At 40.9% G+C, this 20,724-nt stretch overlaps 1 protein-coding gene across 2 annotated transcripts in view; it reads right to left on the reverse strand.

Annotated features, from left to right (window-relative positions):
* NAT10 (N-acetyltransferase 10) overlaps positions 1–20,724 on the reverse strand; it is a 103,225-nt gene that overhangs the window by 75,888 nt on the left and 6,613 nt on the right. Inside the window, exons 10-28 of one of the 2 annotated variants that reach the window (XR_014585123.1) lie at positions 20,353–20,451; positions 19,683–19,819; positions 19,042–19,166; positions 18,484–18,634; positions 17,935–18,031; positions 17,043–17,159; positions 15,987–16,088; positions 15,804–15,878; positions 15,270–15,386; positions 14,947–15,080; positions 12,999–13,047; positions 12,265–12,358; positions 12,067–12,177; positions 10,804–10,976; positions 10,152–10,271; positions 9,036–9,134; positions 8,564–8,637; positions 6,459–6,542; positions 5,155–5,287 (exon numbers count right to left, since the gene is read on the reverse strand). Coding sequence is in view for 1 of the 2 variants with exons in the window: in XM_083838435.1 (XP_083694561.1) it covers positions 5,194–5,287; positions 6,459–6,542; positions 8,564–8,637; positions 9,036–9,134; positions 10,152–10,271; positions 10,804–10,976; positions 12,067–12,177; positions 12,265–12,358; positions 12,999–13,047; positions 14,947–15,080; positions 15,270–15,386; positions 15,804–15,878; positions 15,987–16,088; positions 17,043–17,159; positions 17,935–18,031; positions 18,484–18,634; positions 19,042–19,166; positions 19,683–19,819; positions 20,353–20,451 (2,052 nt within the window). In the remaining variant the exon portion in view is untranslated. Of the gene's footprint in view, positions 1–4,494; positions 5,288–6,458; positions 6,543–8,563; positions 8,638–9,035; positions 9,135–10,151; positions 10,272–10,803; positions 10,977–12,066; positions 12,178–12,264; positions 12,359–12,998; positions 13,048–14,946; positions 15,081–15,269; positions 15,387–15,803; positions 15,879–15,986; positions 16,089–17,042; positions 17,160–17,934; positions 18,032–18,483; positions 18,635–19,041; positions 19,167–19,682; positions 19,820–20,352; positions 20,452–20,724 lie in introns of those variants that run through there. The other variant, XM_083838435.1, reaches the window with a different exon arrangement.

The raw sequence follows: 20,724 nt of genomic DNA on the forward strand, positions 1-20,724 counted from the left end.
TGCCAGGGAGACACAAGAGGAAAAAGAGGAGCAAGGCAACTCCCTCGAGGAAGCGGGGCAGCAAGCTGCTGTCACCGCTGCTTTTGGCAGAGAAAGAGCACTCAAAAGCTAGACTTGGCTCCCCAGGAGGTTTTGAGTATAAGGCACCCATTAGTGCACAGCAAAGAAAATAGAAATTGCCCTCACAGCACTATTTGCCCAAGCAAAAGAGGGGGGCAGAAAAAAAGCTGCTGTTGTGTGATGAAAATTGCAGCACGGCAGGGAAAAAGGCCTTAACCACAGCAACACAGATTGGCCCAGTCCCAGAGCTGTCTGTTTTCCTACTGGCCGTAACTTGAAAACAAGCAAGCCACTTCAAAACTGTTCAGCAGGAGTGCAGAGTAGTCAAAGCTCACTGCTTCCCAAATGCCCACTGGATGGGCAGCTCACTAGCCAGGACTTCACACAGCACTCCACTTTCAGCTCAGCCATGAGAAAGTTACCGGTGCCTCTCACCGCCTCTCCCCCTCCTCAGCCTTTGCGTACCCAGCACACAAACTAAAAGCTGTTTTTTCAACCTCTCTGGACAGCCCCCCCGCACCTCACCACAGCTGGGGGAGGCAAACCTCCCCCTGCATGCAGGGCCTGCTACAAGCAGTGGAGATCCTCAGCACCACTGGTTCTCTTCCTCCCAGGTACCTCTCGGAGGTCAGCTCCCTCCAGCTGTCAAAACAGCTCACAGGTCTCCGAGCAAGCAGGATGATTCCACTGACAACTAGGTCACATCTACCCACCACCTGCAGGGAGCTGCTCAGCTAGCCACAGCTTTCCGATTTGCCTCCAATTAGCCACAGCACCCGGTCACTGCAGGCAAACAAGCTCACTGGGCACAGGAGAGGAGAGTGAACGCGCAGCAACGTGACAGGCACTAGATCAGCAACCCGGGAGCACTGAAAAAGGCTGTAAGCTGACTTGGTGGGTTTGAAACAGGCCTGGAACACTACTGCATCTGGTTACTGGGTTGGTCAAAGAGCTGTCCCGCTGAATAGGAAGCGAGGAGAGAAGGAAGCCGAGCTGGCTTTGGATGAACGCACGCACTGCGATCAGCAGTACACCAGACTTCAAGTATACACAGCCCCCTATGTATTGTGTACACAGGATCCCCTTAACAGGAACCAGCTCACCATAGGGAAACTCACATCAAGTAACAACAAAAATCCAAAAATCCTAAAATCCAAAGATGCAGAACCCACTCTCTTCTCAGCTCTGGCATTGCGACACTCTTAGTGCACTGCTGGCTATAGACAGACACGTGTTCCTGCCTTGTGGTTGGACTGCATTCAACTAGCCCTTACTCTAGCTGGAATTTTAACCCAGCCTGACTGATCTAAAGCACAGACATATTGAAAATAAATAAATAAATAACTACACACACACACACATATATACATATATATATCCACCTCCCTCACTTATTTTAGTATTTGAGGGCTTTTTTCCATTTTGCTCTTCAAAGAGCAATCGACAGACAGAGGAATCCAAAAAGCTGCCAGGAATCGTAAAATGTACACGGAAAACTTGACAAAGAATGGTTCAACTCTGAATACATACATTTTCTGTAGAAGTACCAAAATTCTGTTTAAATAAACTCCCACTCTGGAATGGAGGGGCACAGTCATTAATAATGCCTAAGAAGTGCAAGTATAAACATGAAGCTCAAATCCTTCAAGACTTCTATTACAACTAAAGGACACTGAGTTCACAGATAACAAAGCAGAAATTGCTAGTCTTATAGACAGAAAGCAGCAGAGGCAGCTCGATGAAGATGTCAGCTAAATAGTAAAATCCTGATTTGCTTGAAGAATCCAGTTTAGTTTTGCCCGCTACCTTCCATATTGATTTACAGATAATTTACAACAAGTTTTGCCAGACTACATAATTATGTTCATTGATCACCTCCTACATAACACAAATGCTTCCAAACTGAGTGGGGAAGATGCCAGCTTCCTATTTTACTTCACACTACTTAGTAGCAATGGTTTGCAGAATTTGGCGTGTAAGAAGGAAAAAGCACACAAACAGATGTGACGATACCACCATTCTTACCCTGCCTTTATTTCTCAAGGTATCCCACACCTTTCTCCCCAGCATCTGAGCACCCACAGACTCTGCCAAGCTCTAACAACATGCTGAATGCTGCTCATGTTGCCCCGCTGCCAGTTTGGCTCCTGTATAAGTAAATGTACTTTCCCCAGGACGGTGCCAGTAGGACAGGCGTCAAGGTTTTCATGACTGCTGCCTACTAGCATGAGGCCGTATTTCCTGGAACAGTCAGCCACCTCATCTGGCTTGAGGTGCACGTAACAGCTTCACATCACAACCCCAGGTAAAGGGGGTCCCCAGGGCCACACAGGTCACAGCAGACGCAGAGGACAGTCAATTCGTACACTGATTAATAGCTATTTAGCATAGCCTTTTAAACAAACAGAAGCTTCCCAATATTTTTCAGTTTAAAAAAAAAAAAAAAAACACAAAACGTTTTTGAACTTCCTAGCCATTTGATCCCCTGTTTAGCCATCAGAAACACAAACCAATTTCTGAGCCTTAACAACACATGGCTATTCTATAATACAAGTTCTCTTAAACCTTACTTTCGAGCCCATTATTAGAACTAGAGTTTAGCAGCACTCTTAGACATGCATTGTAATTTGCATCTTAAGGAATTAACATCTTCTTATCACAAGAAGTGCAATTAAAAAAAAGCCTTCAGATACTGTCAACTACTAGATAGCAATACCCAGAGCAAGTAAAACACTACCACGTGGGCAAACAAACCCAACAACCCACACAGAACCTGAAATAACTGCTGGTGCTGTATCAGTGCTAAGTTTCAACACACTATGAAGAGACTCTACAAGCGTTGAAAGCTTTGACTTGCAGCCTGTTAGACCACAGCTGAATCCCTCAGTGTTGAGCATAATAAAGTAGGCAAGCCAACGTTATCCAGACACCACACAGTAAACATTTGATACCAGTTCCTTACTTGACCACCATGTCAAGCACATCTTTATAAATTCTCCCTGAAAGAGCTAAAGGATGTGACCAACTTGGGACAATCCTTGAAAAAAAAATAATCTTTTATTACAATAATACCTCAGACAAATGTGAGCAACTCCGGAGGTTTCTTTATTGAGCTAAACAAGCCACTGGAAAACCACGGTCCTACAGGTAACCATAGGAAACATGTTTTTCTTACATGGGGCTTCCCCAGCCTGACTGAAGCAGCAGACCCCCGCTAGAAAACAGCCTTCCAGCCAGCACCCCTCTGGGCTACCAGTGCTTGATAGAACTCTCAGCTGGCTGGGGAGTGTCCCCCAAAAGGACTCCAGCACTAGCTGCAGCCCCTCCTGCCCCAGCCCAGCCTAACAGCTTGCTTGTTTGTCTCTCCCAGGACCAAGTCAGGCAGACAGCAACTAGACAACAACATCCAGCAGACTCCCTAAAGCAAGGAGGCTCTTCACCCCTTACCAGTTGCCCCACTGTTAACAATAACAGCAAAAAGAGAGAATTCACACTCACCTTTTCTTCTTGACAACTTCCCAGGCAGCTGTGAAGAACCTCATACTTTGCGTCTCCCCTGTCTGCTCTTTTCACAACTTCTTTAGAGCCTGTTCAGTGCAGCTAGCCACCACATCGTTGCTGCAGGGTGCCAGTGCCACTCTTTCAGCACAGCTGGGAGATAACGGGGCTCCTCATTAAGCCTTTACGAGCTGCAGCTGTAGATCTCAGGGCTCAACTGCCCCCAGCATGGGGGCTGTATTGCTGCTGCTGACTCACAAAGTGGGCTGTTTACCGAAGGTATATATAAAGGCTGTGCTGTATGAGGCTCATGTTTAACTTAGATGCTTCATAAAACAGCTTCCTAGAGAACAAATACTGTGTTTTAACTGAGAAGAAATTGGTTCTTCAAAGATTTACTGGAAATAGGAGCTCTGAGATCTAAAAACAAATAGAAAGCAGCTATGTATCACTTGCAGGTAAGTCTTTCCTTTCCAAATCTTTATGCTGGAACATCAAGCTAATGCACCAGGGCAGCATGGGTTGGGGCAGGAATGGTTCTGTGTCAGAGTTTGCCATGGTTTTGACGCCTCTGGAGTCTGAGAGCCACCAGAAATAGAGCACCGCAGTCCCAGAAAGTCCTAACTCCAGACTCATACATTTTTACTGCCAAGCAGGAACCATCAAAGAGCAGAGTTGAAACTTACCTGCTTGACTGGCCCCTGAGCTGGAAAAGCAGATCATTAGGACCAGGTGTAGTATGATAGTGCTGATTTCCTGGCAACCTTTACACAAAGCTTTCCAATAAAGTCAAGCAGTAGGTCTAGGTGAGCAGATAGCAAGGGAGACACAACAGCCAGAGCCACTCTTCCAGCACCTGTTAATCATCCTATCCTGCTTGAGAACCAGGAAATGTAAATTATTGAGCTATGGAAATGCTGAGACCTTGTAAGCAAGTGTGAATGCAAAAGAGCCTTTTATTACAGCTGCTTGAGCAGCACAGTAAGTAGGAACTATACACTGCCTTCCAAAATAGAAGTGTTCGCTGTATACCCTGAATTCTTGTGAGCAAGGACTATATCATTGACAACAGGGTTAGAGCTCACTGGATAATCAGCTCCAAATGAAAAAAAGTGAGCTGTTGCCCACACTGAAAATCTGCTCGAGCTACAAAGGAATGGTAGTACTACCGAATCAGTTGCTGAATATATCAAGATGTACTGCAATGCTAAAATGTAGTCACATACCAAAGGCTAATGCATTTCTATCATTTGCCCACTCTTTTTTTAATAAAGACACCAACAACCGCTACGAAGCAAGGAAGTTTACAGACTGATCTCTCCTGTCTGAATGAAAACTCTGTAGTTGCTAAGGCACCCTCATAAGATCCCAGTGTGTTGCAGAGTGCCTCACTCAAGCTCTGCAATCACACTTCATAAAAAATCTCCACAGACTGTCTCCTGGCAGTATCACTGCACTTCCCTTAATACAAACATTTTTAAAGTGCCTCTAAGGCTTTTCCTTTTCCCTAGCTCTCACCCCCCTATCCCATTCCCCACCCCCCAAAAAAAAGAGTCCTTTGATTTGAAAGGAGAATAGTACTTCTTGAGTACAGACCAGTCACTTGTCAATTCAAGTTCACTGATTGTCTTTAAGTCATTTCTTCCACTTCTGCTTTATATCTTTAGTCTTCTTAAATTTCTTCTGCTGCTTGGGTCCTCTTGCTGCTTCTAGTTTTCTTTTCTTCTCACTGGGAAACAGGAACAAAATATCTGTTTAAAATACACTGGGAAGCCCATCCAGCTGCAAAATTCTTGTTGTAAAAAGCAGAAAGGGTCTATGTAGAAATGTTTGCTTCAAGGCCTCCCAGAGAAAGTGATTGAGAGAAAATATTTCCAATTTCTTGGGTCATTTAGAATGCTACAGAAAGCATGAATAAGAGTATGACCTAGATTTCCCCGTTTTGAGATTTTTTAGCCCGATTTGAATTCCGTAAGAGATCTTGATTTTTAGCTACACTTTGTTGTTGCTTTTCAAGACTGTAAGTAACGTTTCCTAAAGGCAATTCATATAAGGCATCTGGAAGTTAGAGTAACTAGAAAAAATATCACTGACAGTTGTAACTTTAAGCACACAATCTTTTTCCTGCATTAGATTCTGACTACAGCAAACATGACAAAGCTTCAATCTTTATAAACACTGATGAGACTCTCTCATTTCTGTAAGGCTTCTAGAAACTCTCAGCTTCCAGCATTCATGAAAAGAACATGAATACACAAAAGCCGGAAAAGAGATGCAAAAAACATCACATAATTACTTCAGCTTTCAGACACCAAGGGAAGGGGCAAAAAGCAAGCAGGCCAAGTCCCAACTATAAATTTCCAAGGAAGAGGTGAGGAAACACTCCATGCTGGGCAAGGTAAAAGAAATGAGACGGACGAAAAGGAAGGAAGTGCGGAAAGGCACACTCAACATTTTGCAGACTTAAACTCAAATTTGAAAGAATTCTCCTTAATTGAATTCCCATTTTCTCCAATGGGAATATCATAGGCTTCCACCCAGTGCTAGCCCCCAAGGCAACAGGACAGTAATGTGGAATGAGTTTGTTCTTTAAAAGTGACCCGAGGGAGAAATAGCACCAATTTGTGTGGCCAAGATCAAGACTTAACCGTGTCAATAGAAAGAGTTGCTATAAGCAATTGAGTTATATGCGGACAGGACTGTAATCTAGAGCAACAACACACAAGCCACAGAAGCGCTCTCTATGAGAGGAATGCTCACACCCTGATTTCTCCAGGAAAACTGTGAATCTATCACGGACATTACATTCATTTTATCTTCAGCTTCACCCTTTTGGGGAAAAATGCAGTAAAGCTAGCAGGACAAGAGAGACCACTGTAGAGTATTTCAACTTCCCTAACCTTTTCACACTGATGATAGAAGCGTTCTGTCCTGCTTTACTCAGTACCTCGTTCCATTCTTCATCGTCCCCCCGGATAATATATCTAAGTGAAAAAGGTAAAGGAAAATTCAAGTAAAATTGCCAGCTCAAAGCAGGAAAAAAAAGTGATTATATTGTCAGATACACAGTACACTTCAAACAAAGCTACTGCATTAGCACCCAACAAAACCAGTAGTTGGAAATACATACAAAACTAGACTGGCAAAGAGATACAACAGCTCGTCACGACTTTGTCAGCAGACTCAATCTGAACTAGGTCGATAGCAACCAACAATTGTCTTCATCCAAAGCTGGTCAATAGCAGATGAAGCTCTCTCAGGAGCCGCTACTGTAAACATCACATAACTGTTCTATGAAAGCCTCTCATCAGAAAAGCAGAATGCTTAACAGAGTATATCTTTTATGAATGCAAAAAATAAGCCACAAAGGTGTTAGTTTCCATAGCAGTGGTGTATACTTCTCTGCCCACTAGATTTCTTAAAACATAAGCTTTCAAACGTTACAGCTATAAGACCGACAAACACAATCAGAACTATATTCACTATAAAGATTTTGTTTTTAAAAGGTTGATTGCTTTCTTGTTTTCTTTCTTTCCTCCCCCACAAAGGAGAAGGATGATTGTGGCAGTAAAGGAAGAGGCTGCAAAAACCAATGGCTTATAACAGAAAGGTAAATTAGCAGCTGCTCTTAGCCAGCAGTAAGCTTGAATTGTAGTTTTTCTGCATCCATCCAGGAAAAACTGAAGACCTGCAGGTTTTTTTTGGAAAGAGAAACTAAAACAGCAATTGCTATTCAACTAAACTCATGTGCTGTGCTTCCTGTCATTATGTTCAAGTACCCTGAAAATAACACAAATTTAACTAGGCAAAGCAGTCATGTAGCAAAACTAAGTTGTTCTTCTCTATCTCAAGTTCTTAGAGATTCAGACTAGATTAGCCTTCCTTCATACAAGGCGAAACAACACTGGACAAAGACATATCAAACAGCTCTGTTTGTTCTGTTAGCTTTCTGTAACCTGTATTAAAAAGTGTTCAAAATAGATTTTTGGCCCTCATTCCTTATAGAGAAGAACATGAATCTGTTTCTGGATGAAGGAGCATGGTCCAAAATGACAAACAAGTATGTCATACTATCAAATCTAGTAATTAGAATTAAAATTCTTTAAAAGTTCTAGTTATCTTGTTTTCCTAGTGTGATTGACTTACAAGTCACTTCAAATCACATCCATTTTTGGTCCTCTCATTTGAGGGTAGGACAAAGATTCCTTTTCTCAGATCTAACAGATGAGAGAGAAAAGGAAGAGGATCAGAGTGGCATGCTTAACTCCTGTTGGCCCAGAAAGAGAGACATCTGCTGACATTTCAAGGAAGTTGCTGGTTTGGCAATTCAGTATCCTACAAACTGTCCAGCCTACAACAGCTAAAAGCATCTGTGCTCACTGCATTTAGTAAAGGAAGCTCTCGTTTGTTCTTTTGTGTTGGTTTTGGGGGATTTTGTGTGTGGTTTCTTTCTTTCTTATTAAAGAAGAGAATACTAACATTAGCCAGGTACTAATTTTTACTTGAGTTGAAGACAGTTGAATACAGAAAAGCTGGACAGCAGACAACAGCACCCATGTATCCTGGTTTGAGGAAACTAATGACCATTCCTAGAAGCACAATAAACTGTCAAATTATAAACAGTCCAAAGCCAGGCAGCTTTTTTTCATTACTCCAAATTACAGAACTATAGAAGTTACATGTGTAATGTACATACCATACACAGCCAGGATCAAGACTGCCCTATAGATACATGAACTGCTAACAGAGCAGATCAAGACAATCACTGGCTATCAGGCACATAATATCTAAAGTTTCCATTAGAGTAGCAGCATATGCTTATCCCACATGGCCACCATTGAAGATACACACTGCTATTTCTCACTTATTGATGGTGTGACATCACCATATTGTGACTACAGCCTTGTGCACAAGACTCAGCAAGATGCACTAGTACTGGTGACCCAGCATTCAAATAGATACCAGAGGAAAATTGGATTTGAGACTCATACAGATGAATTCTTACTGTGTAAGGTCCATTTCTTTTAGCTTCCCCACTTCTTGCTTGTGTTTTTCTTGGAATTCCTTTGCGGCTTCTTCCTACATAAAGGACAGCACAACAGATGCATTCAGTTCTGAGTGCAACAGTAATCATGTAATACAAGCAAAACTCGTTTCCCCACTAAAGAGAAAAAACAAATACTAGATGATCCTACAAAGCTTTTATCTTTTCTATAACTGCATTTTTATGTGATCAATATAGGTATAGTTGTAATGCATAACTCCAAAATCTTTGTGGGTTCTGTGCAAATCCATATGGCAGATTAACAAAGCATGACTAAGAATGTAATGCCAAAAGCTGGTTTTATAACTACCACACAGTGACAGAGGTGACACAGAACTCTAATCCAAGAAAATTTAGATTACAAGGCTTCTACACTCAAGGGAGTTCCATGAAGAGTGCTTATATATGTATTAAGAAGAAAGTTCATAATTACCAAATCATCATTTAAAGATTTAATTGTTGGTTCCATTACAATATCCTTTGTTGCTACCATCTGTTCCTCCACAGCCTTTTCCTGGACAGCGTTGAACAACTGAAAATGAAATAAGCCAACACATGTAAGACTCAGTATTTCTTCTACGATTGTGCTTAAAAATAAGTAAGAAATGCTGGTTGTCTGCATGAGACTCTTGTAACCTTGCAAATATTTTCAGACAGTTTATTTCTGATGTATACATTCCATCATACTAAAATACAAACCTCAAAGCTTCTTCCTGAAGGCAGAATTACACATAGCTTTCATTAAAAGTATAAAAATAAAAACAGCACACAATGTCACTTGCATAAATGGAGAGAACTGACAGTTAGCAACATTCTATATCAATACACTGATTTGATGAACGTTTGTAGCTAAAAGCTGCATATTATTTTCTTGTATATAACTGTCTTCAAGATAATTAGATGAGTGTTATGCAGAGCATAGCATCTCTCCAATGAACATCTTATGCCACACCACAGAAACTTTGCTAACATATTCTGTTCCTTGAGAACTAGAGGCACTAGGCTGCACAAGCAATTGCAAGCAGCTTGCAACTTTTATGTCTGTCTTTCTCCTTAAAAACTCATCACGCTACTCACTTTACTGCAGACACCAGGGGAAAAAATAGACTCAAACCTTTCCAGTAATTTCACTGGACTAAGGTCCACCTCTAAATGACATCAGAGAAAGTTTTTTCGTTTGGTTGATTTAAAAAAAAACAAGCAAACAAAGGCTGAGATGCTACCAATGCAGTGAACCATCATAAACAAATGTCTCAAGTTCAGCTGGCATCGCTGGCTGTACGTTCAGCATTTTGGTTTGGGACATTTCAACATTTAGAAATGTAACATAAGCACTCGTATTTGGGAAAACACAATATAAATCAATGCCATAAATACCTGCTTTTTCCACTACGATTTTCCCTTCTTACAAACTAAGTTTACAGTCAATTTTTGTGGACATGTGAAAGATACGTAATTCCAATTCAGCTTTCTACTAGCACCAGGCTCAGTACTGGAATTACACTTTAGTCTGATACAACCAAGACAAAGCTTATCATGATGCAATTACCTGGACTACTTTGCGGATGATTCTGTTGAAGAGGCCCATCAACTGACTGCTGGGCAGTTCTACCTCCTTTTCCAGTTGATCCAGAGATTTATGTTGTAGACCAATCCCTAAAAGAAGGGCCTGCAGAAATGACATATTTCAGTTAGAGAGGCTTTTAGAGCAAACACTTATATAAATAGTATCCTCTATGCCCCTGACATTTTACCAAGTCCTTGCTCTACTCAGCTAATACAAGGCTCCTCTGGTATGGGCTCAAGCTTTGCTCAGATGCACTGAACACCCCTAAGTTATTCTGTAGTCAGCTAGCAGCATTCCTTACTTAGTACAAATGAATACCTCTCTCCTGAGGTACAGCTCAAGAACCAAAGGATTTTGAGGTGCTTTTAAGCCATAGTTCACACAATATTATAAACACACGGAGTACTTCACTGAACATGCAACAGTATGATCTCTGCAGATTTTATTCAAAGCAAACACTAAAGTTAGAACACAAGCAGGAGAAATGATGAAGAGGACCACAGAGGAATAAATCATCTGAAGCAAAGGCTTCTTTTTAAAGATGACAAGAAACGGGAAACTAGTCCAAAATTAGGAGACAGTAGAGAAGTACAAAGAGAGATGAAGCATGGCTTGCTCTCACAGTGATACATACCGACTGTGCAGCTGAGAGAGAGATATCACCCAACTGGTTGAGAAAAAACATCCTGGCAATGGTAGGTACCATATCCATGATGAGATGATAGTCCACCATGTTGCGAGAATACATCTCTAATCTCTTCAAGTCATATGGGATGAAAACAGATTCTAATTCAACACGGCTGATGGCTGAATGATAGAGAGACATCACTGTCAAGACTGTTCTTCACAGCTCTCCAGGATCTCATTATTTAACAAACTCCTTTTTCACATCATTGACTGAGGGCCAACTGCTATCCCTTAAGTTCACTTTCCAACACACTTCAGAATTCAACTCACTAAGTATAACACTGCTATTAGGGCTGGCTTGGTTATTCCAAGTCTTTTCAGACAGAAATATAACCATATGAAGAACATTGCAACTGTCAAAACAGACCGGCGTATCGACTCAAACATGCCAGAGAGACTAAAAACAGTGAGGGCTGAGAATCAGTTTGCTCAGACTTTCAATGTATTACATTGGTTTTGCTGATAAAAACTCTCTTTGTAGCACCAACCAAACATCTTTCACAAAGACAGATACTAAAAGCCCACAAAATGCAGGTTACCAAGTTCTCTCAAGAGGACTACCCTCTGTTAGGCTTACTGAGAAAACATCAATTTGCTTTTAAAGAGGATTTTTAAGCCATGAGGGACTGTTAGAGTTGCCTTATCTGGCCTTTTTGTTATAGTACCTGCATGTTCACCCTAGCAAGTGCTGCACTAAGCCCAAAGAACACACAGTTAACTAAAGCTTCTCTCTTAGAAAGACATCTAATTCGAATTTCCAAATTTCTGATGACAACATTCTCCCTGAGATCCTAAATTAGCTGCTCTGCCTATTGACCTTTGATTCTCAAGGCTTCCCTTCTAACTCCATAGTGGATTTAGTAGACTTCTTTATTCATTCACTGGATTTTGTTTTGTCATGCCTTTAGCTGCTATAGTCAGGAGCCCTCTAATTTTGGAGTACTTAAATCTCTGACTGAAATAAAAAAGGCACAGAAAAAAAAATCACCACCACACCAAACCACTACCTGTTTTTAGTTGGCAGAAAATGTCCTGTTAGTTTTTACTCAAAAATACAAGCATTTTTTTGGATGATGGAAACAAAACACCAAGAACAATTCATGGCACCTCACAAGAGACATCATACCATGCATGTGCTTGAGAACTCTGATAAACCTACACAAAGACTTCAAATTGCATTCTAAATGAATATGTGAGCCAGGGTACTCACAGGGTTGTGACTGCTGTTTGATATTTTTGTTCTGTAGAATATTCAATGCCAACGAAGGAGAGAACGTGCTGAACTGGTAGGAAAGCAGAGAAAGGAAGCGCCTCCTAAAATCTATAGGACAAGATGAGAAAACAAATGACTCCTGTGGACCTCTAGAATAAATATTCCAGAATATTTTTCTAGTATTAGCTCAGTTACCTTTCCAGAAGGCTGTAAGCCAAGGCTCCTGTTCAGAGTCCTCTTCATTCAGCATCTTCAGCATGATGCATGAATGCTCACCAGTCAGGTCATTCTAATAACAAAGATACATTTCCCATCATCTCCATGAACTGTGTATACTCTATGCTAAACTGAAGGCGGCAAGGATCTTCTAAATCAACAACTCATGTACCAACTGCTACTGATCACCACCACCAAATATAAAGCTGATGAACTTCTATAATTTGGTAAATCCCAGTGCTGAGAGATTTTGGCTTCTTGAGATAACCACTATTCACCAGTGTCACAAATCGCAGTTATAGCTCAAGAGCCAGAAAAACAAAAGGAAAGTGGGATGACAAGGGACAAATTATTCTCTCCAACAGTACTGTAACAGCTAGTGCTTTTTTTTGGTAAACACCTAGGGAAAGCAATGGCAGTCAGTTCGAGGGCCAATTGCATATTTTACCAATAACCACAATAACAACACTGAACAGATGCACCTTTGTTATAATTTTTTAAGTGCAAACTACTCAGAAGACTACATTCACAACCCTAAAATTTGAAACCCTTAGTTAACTATTAGACCAACGAACAAAAATGAATACAAAACAAACCCCAAGTGTAGTCTCAGGAAACTTTTTTGCCCAAATCACATCGCACAGAAGCTAATGGAAAGATGCCCAGTGATTTCAATAGGGCTGGATTTCATTCAGAAACAGTATGCTACTTACTGGTGTTTGCCTTAGATAAACTGGCACAAATCCAGCACGTTTCCAAAACCTAGGGAAAAGGATAAGAGAAAGTACACTGAGAATTATGGAGCTGTTGATTTTGTAGTAATACTTGTGGTTAAATAAAATCTATCTACTGTACAAGAACGACTGTTGAAAGGTAGACGCTACCCCAGTAGCTAATAAAATTTAACACCGACGGAAAGTTCCAAGAGCAACCAAACTGACTGAGATTCTAACTTTGAGGAGTGAAAAAATGATGACTGTGACAACAGAAAATGAATGAACTTTCAAAGACTAACTGATAAAACACAGTAACTCTTTAATTCAGCATGTTTCCAGGACCTCGTTTAAAAAAATGCAAACTGGTTTTGATCACAAATACCACAGACTCCTAAAGAATACCCTGGGGAAGGTATGAAGGATTTACAGTTTACTTCAGACTTCAACGAATGCTGACTTTCCCTGGCAAATTCCAGGTTTCACACAATCACTGGTGGACCAGATAGAATCCCAATCTGACCTGCAAAATCCTACTAACATCCCTTTCCATCCTCCTTTTCCTTCTTGCATCTTAGTTGTGAACTGACACTACAGTTCATTTTGCCCAGGAAAAGGAGGACTAGTAATAAAAAGACCTGCTGAGACAAAACATATGGCATCCCAGACAAAAGAAAGAAGCCAAGCCCCACAGCAACTGTCACTGGCAACCCACCTCCGCAGGCCACAGGGTGACTACCCATCAGCTGTGCAGGATGATGCAGATTTTAGCAGGAAGTCCTATATGTGCATCCCAGCCTCTCCTTATCCCACTATGCTTCCTTATCTACCCCACCAAACCTAACAGTCAAATAATTTTAAAAACAGTACTCAAACACTTTATTCTCATCCTCTGCCCTGAGAGAGATTGTTCAATAAAGACATCTGAACCATTTGCTTTATAATTTGCAGAGATTAAGACTTTTTCCACAATTCACCATCACATTTTGGCATGAATTTTGCAGCATGCTTGCCATGGAATAAAACAGGCTACAGTGTCTGTGTCTGAAATGCCAAATCGCACACAGCTGTCTAACATAGCTCTGATTGGGTCAGGCACAAACCGGCCTCCTTGGGTCTTAGTTCTGCTGGACTCAATCTCATCTTTTGTGAGATGGTCCCCTGCAAACAAGGATAGGCCAGCAAGGAAGCAAAGTTGTAGGTGATAAATGACTGCTTTGCTGTTAGGCTAGCAACAGAAACAATTCTGCATTATTTTGAAACTGTCTCCCAAACTTACCACACTGAGGAAGTTTGAAAAACCTACATATTTTACAGATTCTCATAATACTTAAAAAGTTACCATTTATTATAAAATTGTAAGTTCTAATATAAAACTATAATTTGAAATGGAGAGAAAAGTGAAAAAAATTAATAAACATTTTTTTGCTGCACTAATTCACTTCCTTCTTGGTGAGAAAAAAAATGAGAAGCAGATGCAGTTGCTACTGACAAGTGTTTACATCAGGCAGGAAACAAGCAACTAACTTTGAAGTGAGCAGCAGCTCAAGTTTCTACAGGTCACAAGAAGGAGTATTTAACTTCTTCCATTAGAGATGTTCTTCTCTAGCCTAGAGAAACTTATAAATTAAAGCTAATTAACTCTTCAGAAGGGTCACAGAGACAATCAAGAAGGGAATGGGTTTTTCCTCAGAAGGAGTTTGAGGAAATTTACCCTGAAGGATGCATTAAGTGTTTAGGTTCAGCTCTACTGCACAAGACAAGGTCTTGCAGGAGAAGAGGGCTTGGAGCTGCCCAGATTTAGAAACCAAGTGAAGCATGCAGAGAGGAGAAAGTCTATGGGGTAAAATATCTGCACCTGTATCTACATATCATTTACAAATTACAGATATTCTATTATTTATATAGTTATATTTTTGCACTGGGTGTAAACAGAACAAGGTCTTACTTGAGTAATCTTGGTGTTAGGCCATAAGATACCCCTAGATAGTCTAGACTCTCAGCTTGTCTCTCACTTAGTTTGAGAAGTAAAGGTGGCAAGTCTTTCCGAGGCGTCACAACCTCTTCCAATAAACTAACGGTCTGAAAGAGAAAGTGGAAGTGGGTTAATAACATTCCTCATGGCAATTTGCAAATTTAATTTCATATTTTGTACAAAGAATAAATACAATTATTTCCTCCTTACACAGAGAAATCAATATTGAGATTTACAGTGAGAAGGCAGACAGCTTAGCACAACAGGAAATACAAGAAATGTACTGAGTTCCATACCTCACTGCTTACAGTTGCAATTTCTTTTGGCTTCTGAATTGTTTTTTCTTCCAGACAAGGGAATTGGCCTTCATAGTACATCTGCAGTAAATTCAAAGCTCTGCTGCCATAGCCCATCTGTGAATTGTGAACAATGCACTATAAGCAAAAAATTATATCTATTTTTTAAAGCAGGACAACATTTTCCCCTTAAAAATCCATTAACAATCATCAGTTTAGAAATTACTCAGCCACTGCAAAAATGCATTTTGTTTACTACACAGGAACTCCATGGGGAAGAAAACTACAGACCCTGCTGGGTGACCAAAAGCACAACAAGAGCTCAGCCAGTAGCTGAGGACAGTATAATAATTCTCATTGCTTATCTCTGGCACTCTGACAAAACCAAACACCAGTGTGAACATTTGGTAATCTCACACTAAGTGCCACTGGATCTTGACTGTACACGGGGCCAGGTAGAACTTTGCTCTGCCTGTACAGCCATTCTCATGGTACCACTGCTGACTACTTACAATAGGTTTCAAAATACTTTACCCCCTGATAATCTGGATGAACTGCAATACGAACAACACGCCCACCAGAGAGGCCGCCAAAGTCCGGGTCTTGGAACTGCGTAAGAGACAAGAGTCAATTTAGAAGTACACAGAAGGGTGCCCTGGAAATAAGCAGTAGTGTTGAAAGACATCTTGGGTGTGAGTACACAGCCAAATTATTCACCTGTTCTGAAATGGTCCAGGGAATAAGATCACCAGAAGCCTTCTTTCCCCTAGAAAGGCTGTTCATGATAGATTGGCGAGAAATCTCTCCTTCCATGCACACCTGCCAGAAAAGGCAGAAGACCGTGAATGGAGACAAAGTGCTTTATCCCACAGTCATTCCACTACAGCATAATCAAAATTTATCCTCAGTTGCTGAGATGACTATGCAGTATTGACATGTCACCTGACCCCTACCTTGCAACATGATAAACAAATGTGTATGTGCCAAACAACAGGCTCTACCCCTAAAAGCAGTCTCAAAAGGCACACCAGTGAGCCAGCCAGGTATATCTGGCACAGCAGTCATTACAGCATGGTGCAACAGAAGCCTGAAGAGATTAAAGCATACAATGTGCTCTATGTGTTTTCTGTAGTCTGTCAGCAGCAAACATAAAACCTTGTCCCTCCCAGTATTTCTCTTTAAGAGTCAAATACTTACAGGTAAATGCAGCTTTTTTTTTTCATTTAAGAAATAGTCGACCTAACTAGTTGCACTGAACACAGATAATTAAGAATCTGTGTCGTTAAGGAAGGAAGCATATAGTCAGATATCTAACAGTCAAGGACTGAAATATCTCTATACCTCTGAACATCTCTATTTGAGGAATTTGTATTTTTGCAGCCCTGTTGCAAATAAAAGGAATTCTGGAGACACAGAAAAAGCAGAATGAACAAGTGAATCAACTCTCCTTGGCAGGAAGTTGAAATGAGAGGAAAAAGTCATTTATTTAACCAGTAAGTCAGCTCCTCAGAAGGCTTCTCAGCACAGACATATTTTAGGGATTGGAAAGTCTATACAAAGGGATTAGCTTCACAATATACTTACAGAGCAATTAGGTGGTGTGTTTTTTTTTTTCCACTTTCTTTCATTAAAACTGCCTTAATATGCTGCTGTGGCACATAAAAACATAGCCTGAAGATACCATCTAGTCCTAGACAGTACAATGCCGTCCCGCAGTGTATCACTCCTTCATTATTGAACAGTTCACTTCATAGTTATATGATGCTCTCTCACCTGAACAACAGCGAGTACTTCTGGTAATGAGTTCTGGGTAGGTGGAACAGGAGGCAAAAGGCAAAAAAGGTGATGGGCAGGTGCATCAGATAACATCTGGAGGTCATTGGGAGAGTTCTGGAGGGTAAATGCACATGAGAAAGCTCAACTATTATTCCATGAGAAGAGCTTCAGTGTCCTATATAGTGTTAGTAGCTGACTTTTAAACATTCCTCCATTTTTCTCAATTTAGGGCTATTAAGGGACTTAGAACTAGTACAACACTGATGGATGAAGCTCCTCACTGGACAGCTCATGGCTGTTGTACTACCAGTCAACACTTATTTTGTTCAAGTGAAATCTCTTGCTCTCCTATGTGTAGAACTGAAATTTCTATTTTTATATAGCTACTTATCTCTTAGACTACCAGATCTAAAATATTTTTGGAAGTGTCAGACTTTTAGTACTCATTACTTCACCATTTAATGACTTCACCAGCCAAACTTACTAGTCACCCACGGTCTTGAAACTCTGAGATGAATTATAACTTTTATCAATAGTACAATGATACTACTCTTTTGGTTAATTTGAGGCTACTGAAATATTGTAAAGAGGAGAACAGGAAAGGGTTCATCACTGATATCATTCCCAACAAACTTGCAGGCTCATCTAGAATTTAGTCTTTGGGATTTCCCAAGACAAAAATATTCTAGATATCTGTAAATGCAGTGTGTTCAGCTAAGGCTAAGGCAGAAATCTTCTCAGGAGAATACAGATCTGTATACAACAAAAAACACCTGAAGCTGTCCAGAAAATCTTAATTAGGCCAATTCAGTTAGACTGCCCTCAACAAGCAGTGCTCCCTCCACAAAATTCCAAGCTGGACTTTTGATAGAAGCAGCATGAGCTTTACCTTGTAGTGTGAAGCCACATAGAGGGCCATCAGTCTCTGTAGAAAAACTTCTGATGCTCTGTGGTAACAAAAAAGTGTGTCTCTATTTACATAATATCTAAACACAGGGTTAAGGAAACAACTTCCCTGGGAAAAAAAAAAAAAAAAGAGCTCCTTGTTGGCTTAGGGGTGTTATTTTCCATGCAGCCTTAGGCTACATGCTGGCTAAAGCTCTTATAGTCTACAGCTCTATCTACAAGAATGACTGCGTAGTGCTCATATCTTTCACACTTCATCTGTAAACCAAGATTTCCTTGCATTCAATCCATCTTTAGGATTGTCTCTGCAATAAAACACATTGGTAACGTCCTGGTAACACAAGCCACCAGTCTTACAGGCAGTGGTAAGAGCTCAGCTCCAGAAGCGTGTTCTTAATAACCTTTAGTCAAAAGATCATGCACTGTGGTAATCATGTTATAGCCTGAGAAGCCACTACTACTCAGTTTGAAAAAGCATCCTTCACCTGAAAGCAATATATTTTATCAGAATACACCATTTGAGTAAGGATACAGGTCACAAGTCTCAGGCAGTGGGCAGCCAGAGATAATTCTGGTGATGTTGAGACAGTCCAAACACAGCAGATCATTTAGCCACTTTTCAACAGGGTCACCAGGGGCATATCTGATTGACTCGTGGAGGGAGACTTCATGCAATGTACGAGCTGCAAACAGATTTCAGAGAACCTCTAGTATCGGAAGTTACAGCTAGCAAAGAATCCAATAGGATCAGTGTCCTATGTATGGTTCCCAAGAGATTAGAAACACACCAAATCTGAACAGAAGACACTTGAGAAGTAACTGCTCTAACCAGAGCCTTCACAGCCTGTTTCTTCATATAACATCGGGAGGAAGGTACAGCAATCATTACTTGCACAGCTGTTATCCTCTAAATGCTTTCACATCTGAAAATTATGAGGAAAAACTTACAAGAGGAGTTCCTTCATTTTCCCATACCACTACGTTCCTACAGCTGCAAAGTACACGGACACATGGGACATGCACAGGGCTTGTCAGGCAGCAGCACCACGGATCAGGGTTGCACGCTGCAGCCCAGAATACAATCGAGTACCTGAGGTGAGTTTAGCTGTAGCTGTAGATTTGTTCTCTGCTGTCATGGAGACTTGGGCTTGTGCACTCTGCTGCCGGAGCTGCTGAATAAGCTTCAGAGACAGTGATCGACCAGTACCCTCATACCTGAAAAGCAGAAGACAAAAGTCTGAAGTAAATAACCAAAAGGCAATCCTGAGCCATGGGGAAGCTCCAACACAGAACTATGCTGCCATCCAGAGCTGTGTGCCACTCTGAGGCCTGTAATGGCCCCAGACATCCCTGAGAATTGCTGCCTCTTGATGTTCTTGCACGTGTAGGACAGAGCAGCCTCCTCTGACACTTTCTTACGCTCACCGTACTGGAAGTAAGATGGCACTCTTCCCTGTCTCCTAACAGACTACAGAATGTTTATCTGCATGCTCCCTGCAGCAGAACAGAAGAGGTGTGTATGCTCAATGAACCTGCAGTGGAACCGAAAGGAAAGCACCGACTGACTCTTACTCTTGGTTATTCTGAAGAGCAGTTCCATGTGATCAGGTTATAAGCATGATCTGATTACGATAGTGTGCAGTAAAAAGAGAAGCACCGTAGGTAATAAATAGTCCATGAGCACTCGCACAACTGCTTCCGCAGGTAGACAGCTGATGCTCAAAGCCTTACCCATTGATTGTAGAAGCCATGAAAACCAGGTAAGGGCCTAGCAGATTTTTCACCAGGGGGAGAGGAATGGCAGCAGCTTCATCAATCACAACAAGTTCAGCCTGACCCAGTTTCACAGAATCAGCAGGGTGTATGTACTGTAAGGAATGAGAGGATATCATCACTGTCAACAACAGCTCTGGGATGTAGGGAAAGGCCAGAACTGGCAGAGACGGAGCACTGAAAAGCTGTTTGTTTTCCCTGATCTTCATGAACAGAGAAGAGAACCCATGGCAGAGGGTTCATGTTCTCTAGCAAGGGCTGGGTAACACATATTGTTTTAAACATTTCCACAGACACTTCTTTGGATAGACCACAAAAATATAGGAAACCTGATCACTGGAAACATATGCTCTTCCTTCACTGTTTGTTTCACCTTCCTTTTGTTTCAAGAAGGAACACACAACAACCATGGAGGCTTTGTAACCTACAAGTTATTCACAGAAAGAACTAAAATATTTTGTGAAACTCACAAGTCAAAAAGAGAGTCTGCTTTAAAGCAAAAGCAATCAGTATAGTTACATATTACATAAAATTAACATGTTTTAAATGCAAACAACTACAACAATCAATAATGTCAACAATTACAAACAAAAAGCAGAAAGGCAAGTGTGCAAACAAGGCTGGTTACCTGAATGGTCTGTCTGTGCTCCTTGAACACGTTCACTCTGATAACAGCCTTGTTAAACTCAGGATTTAAAGACTGAATAATCTCATAGTCTAGATGTTCCTGAAAGAAAACATTATTAAACAGTATGAACAGGCCAAGATGTAAGAAAAACATTGTTTACCATTACCATCAAAATAAGTTTGCGACATGTGTCCTGATGTTTCAGATTATAGTTAAAAAGTCGTGTAACAAAATCTTCGGAAGCAGGAGACCCGAGGAATTATTTATTCCTGTTAAAAACTATTTTCACATATAAAGAAACCAATTTTCCTGACTTATAAATACAGAAGTAAATATAAGTGTACTGTGAGCCACTTTCACAGAGCATTATTG

This window comes from Anser anser (assembly GCF_964211835.1).
Source record: "Anser anser genome assembly, chromosome: 5".
Classification (NCBI taxonomy): Eukaryota; Metazoa; Chordata; class Aves; order Anseriformes; family Anatidae; genus Anser; species Anser anser.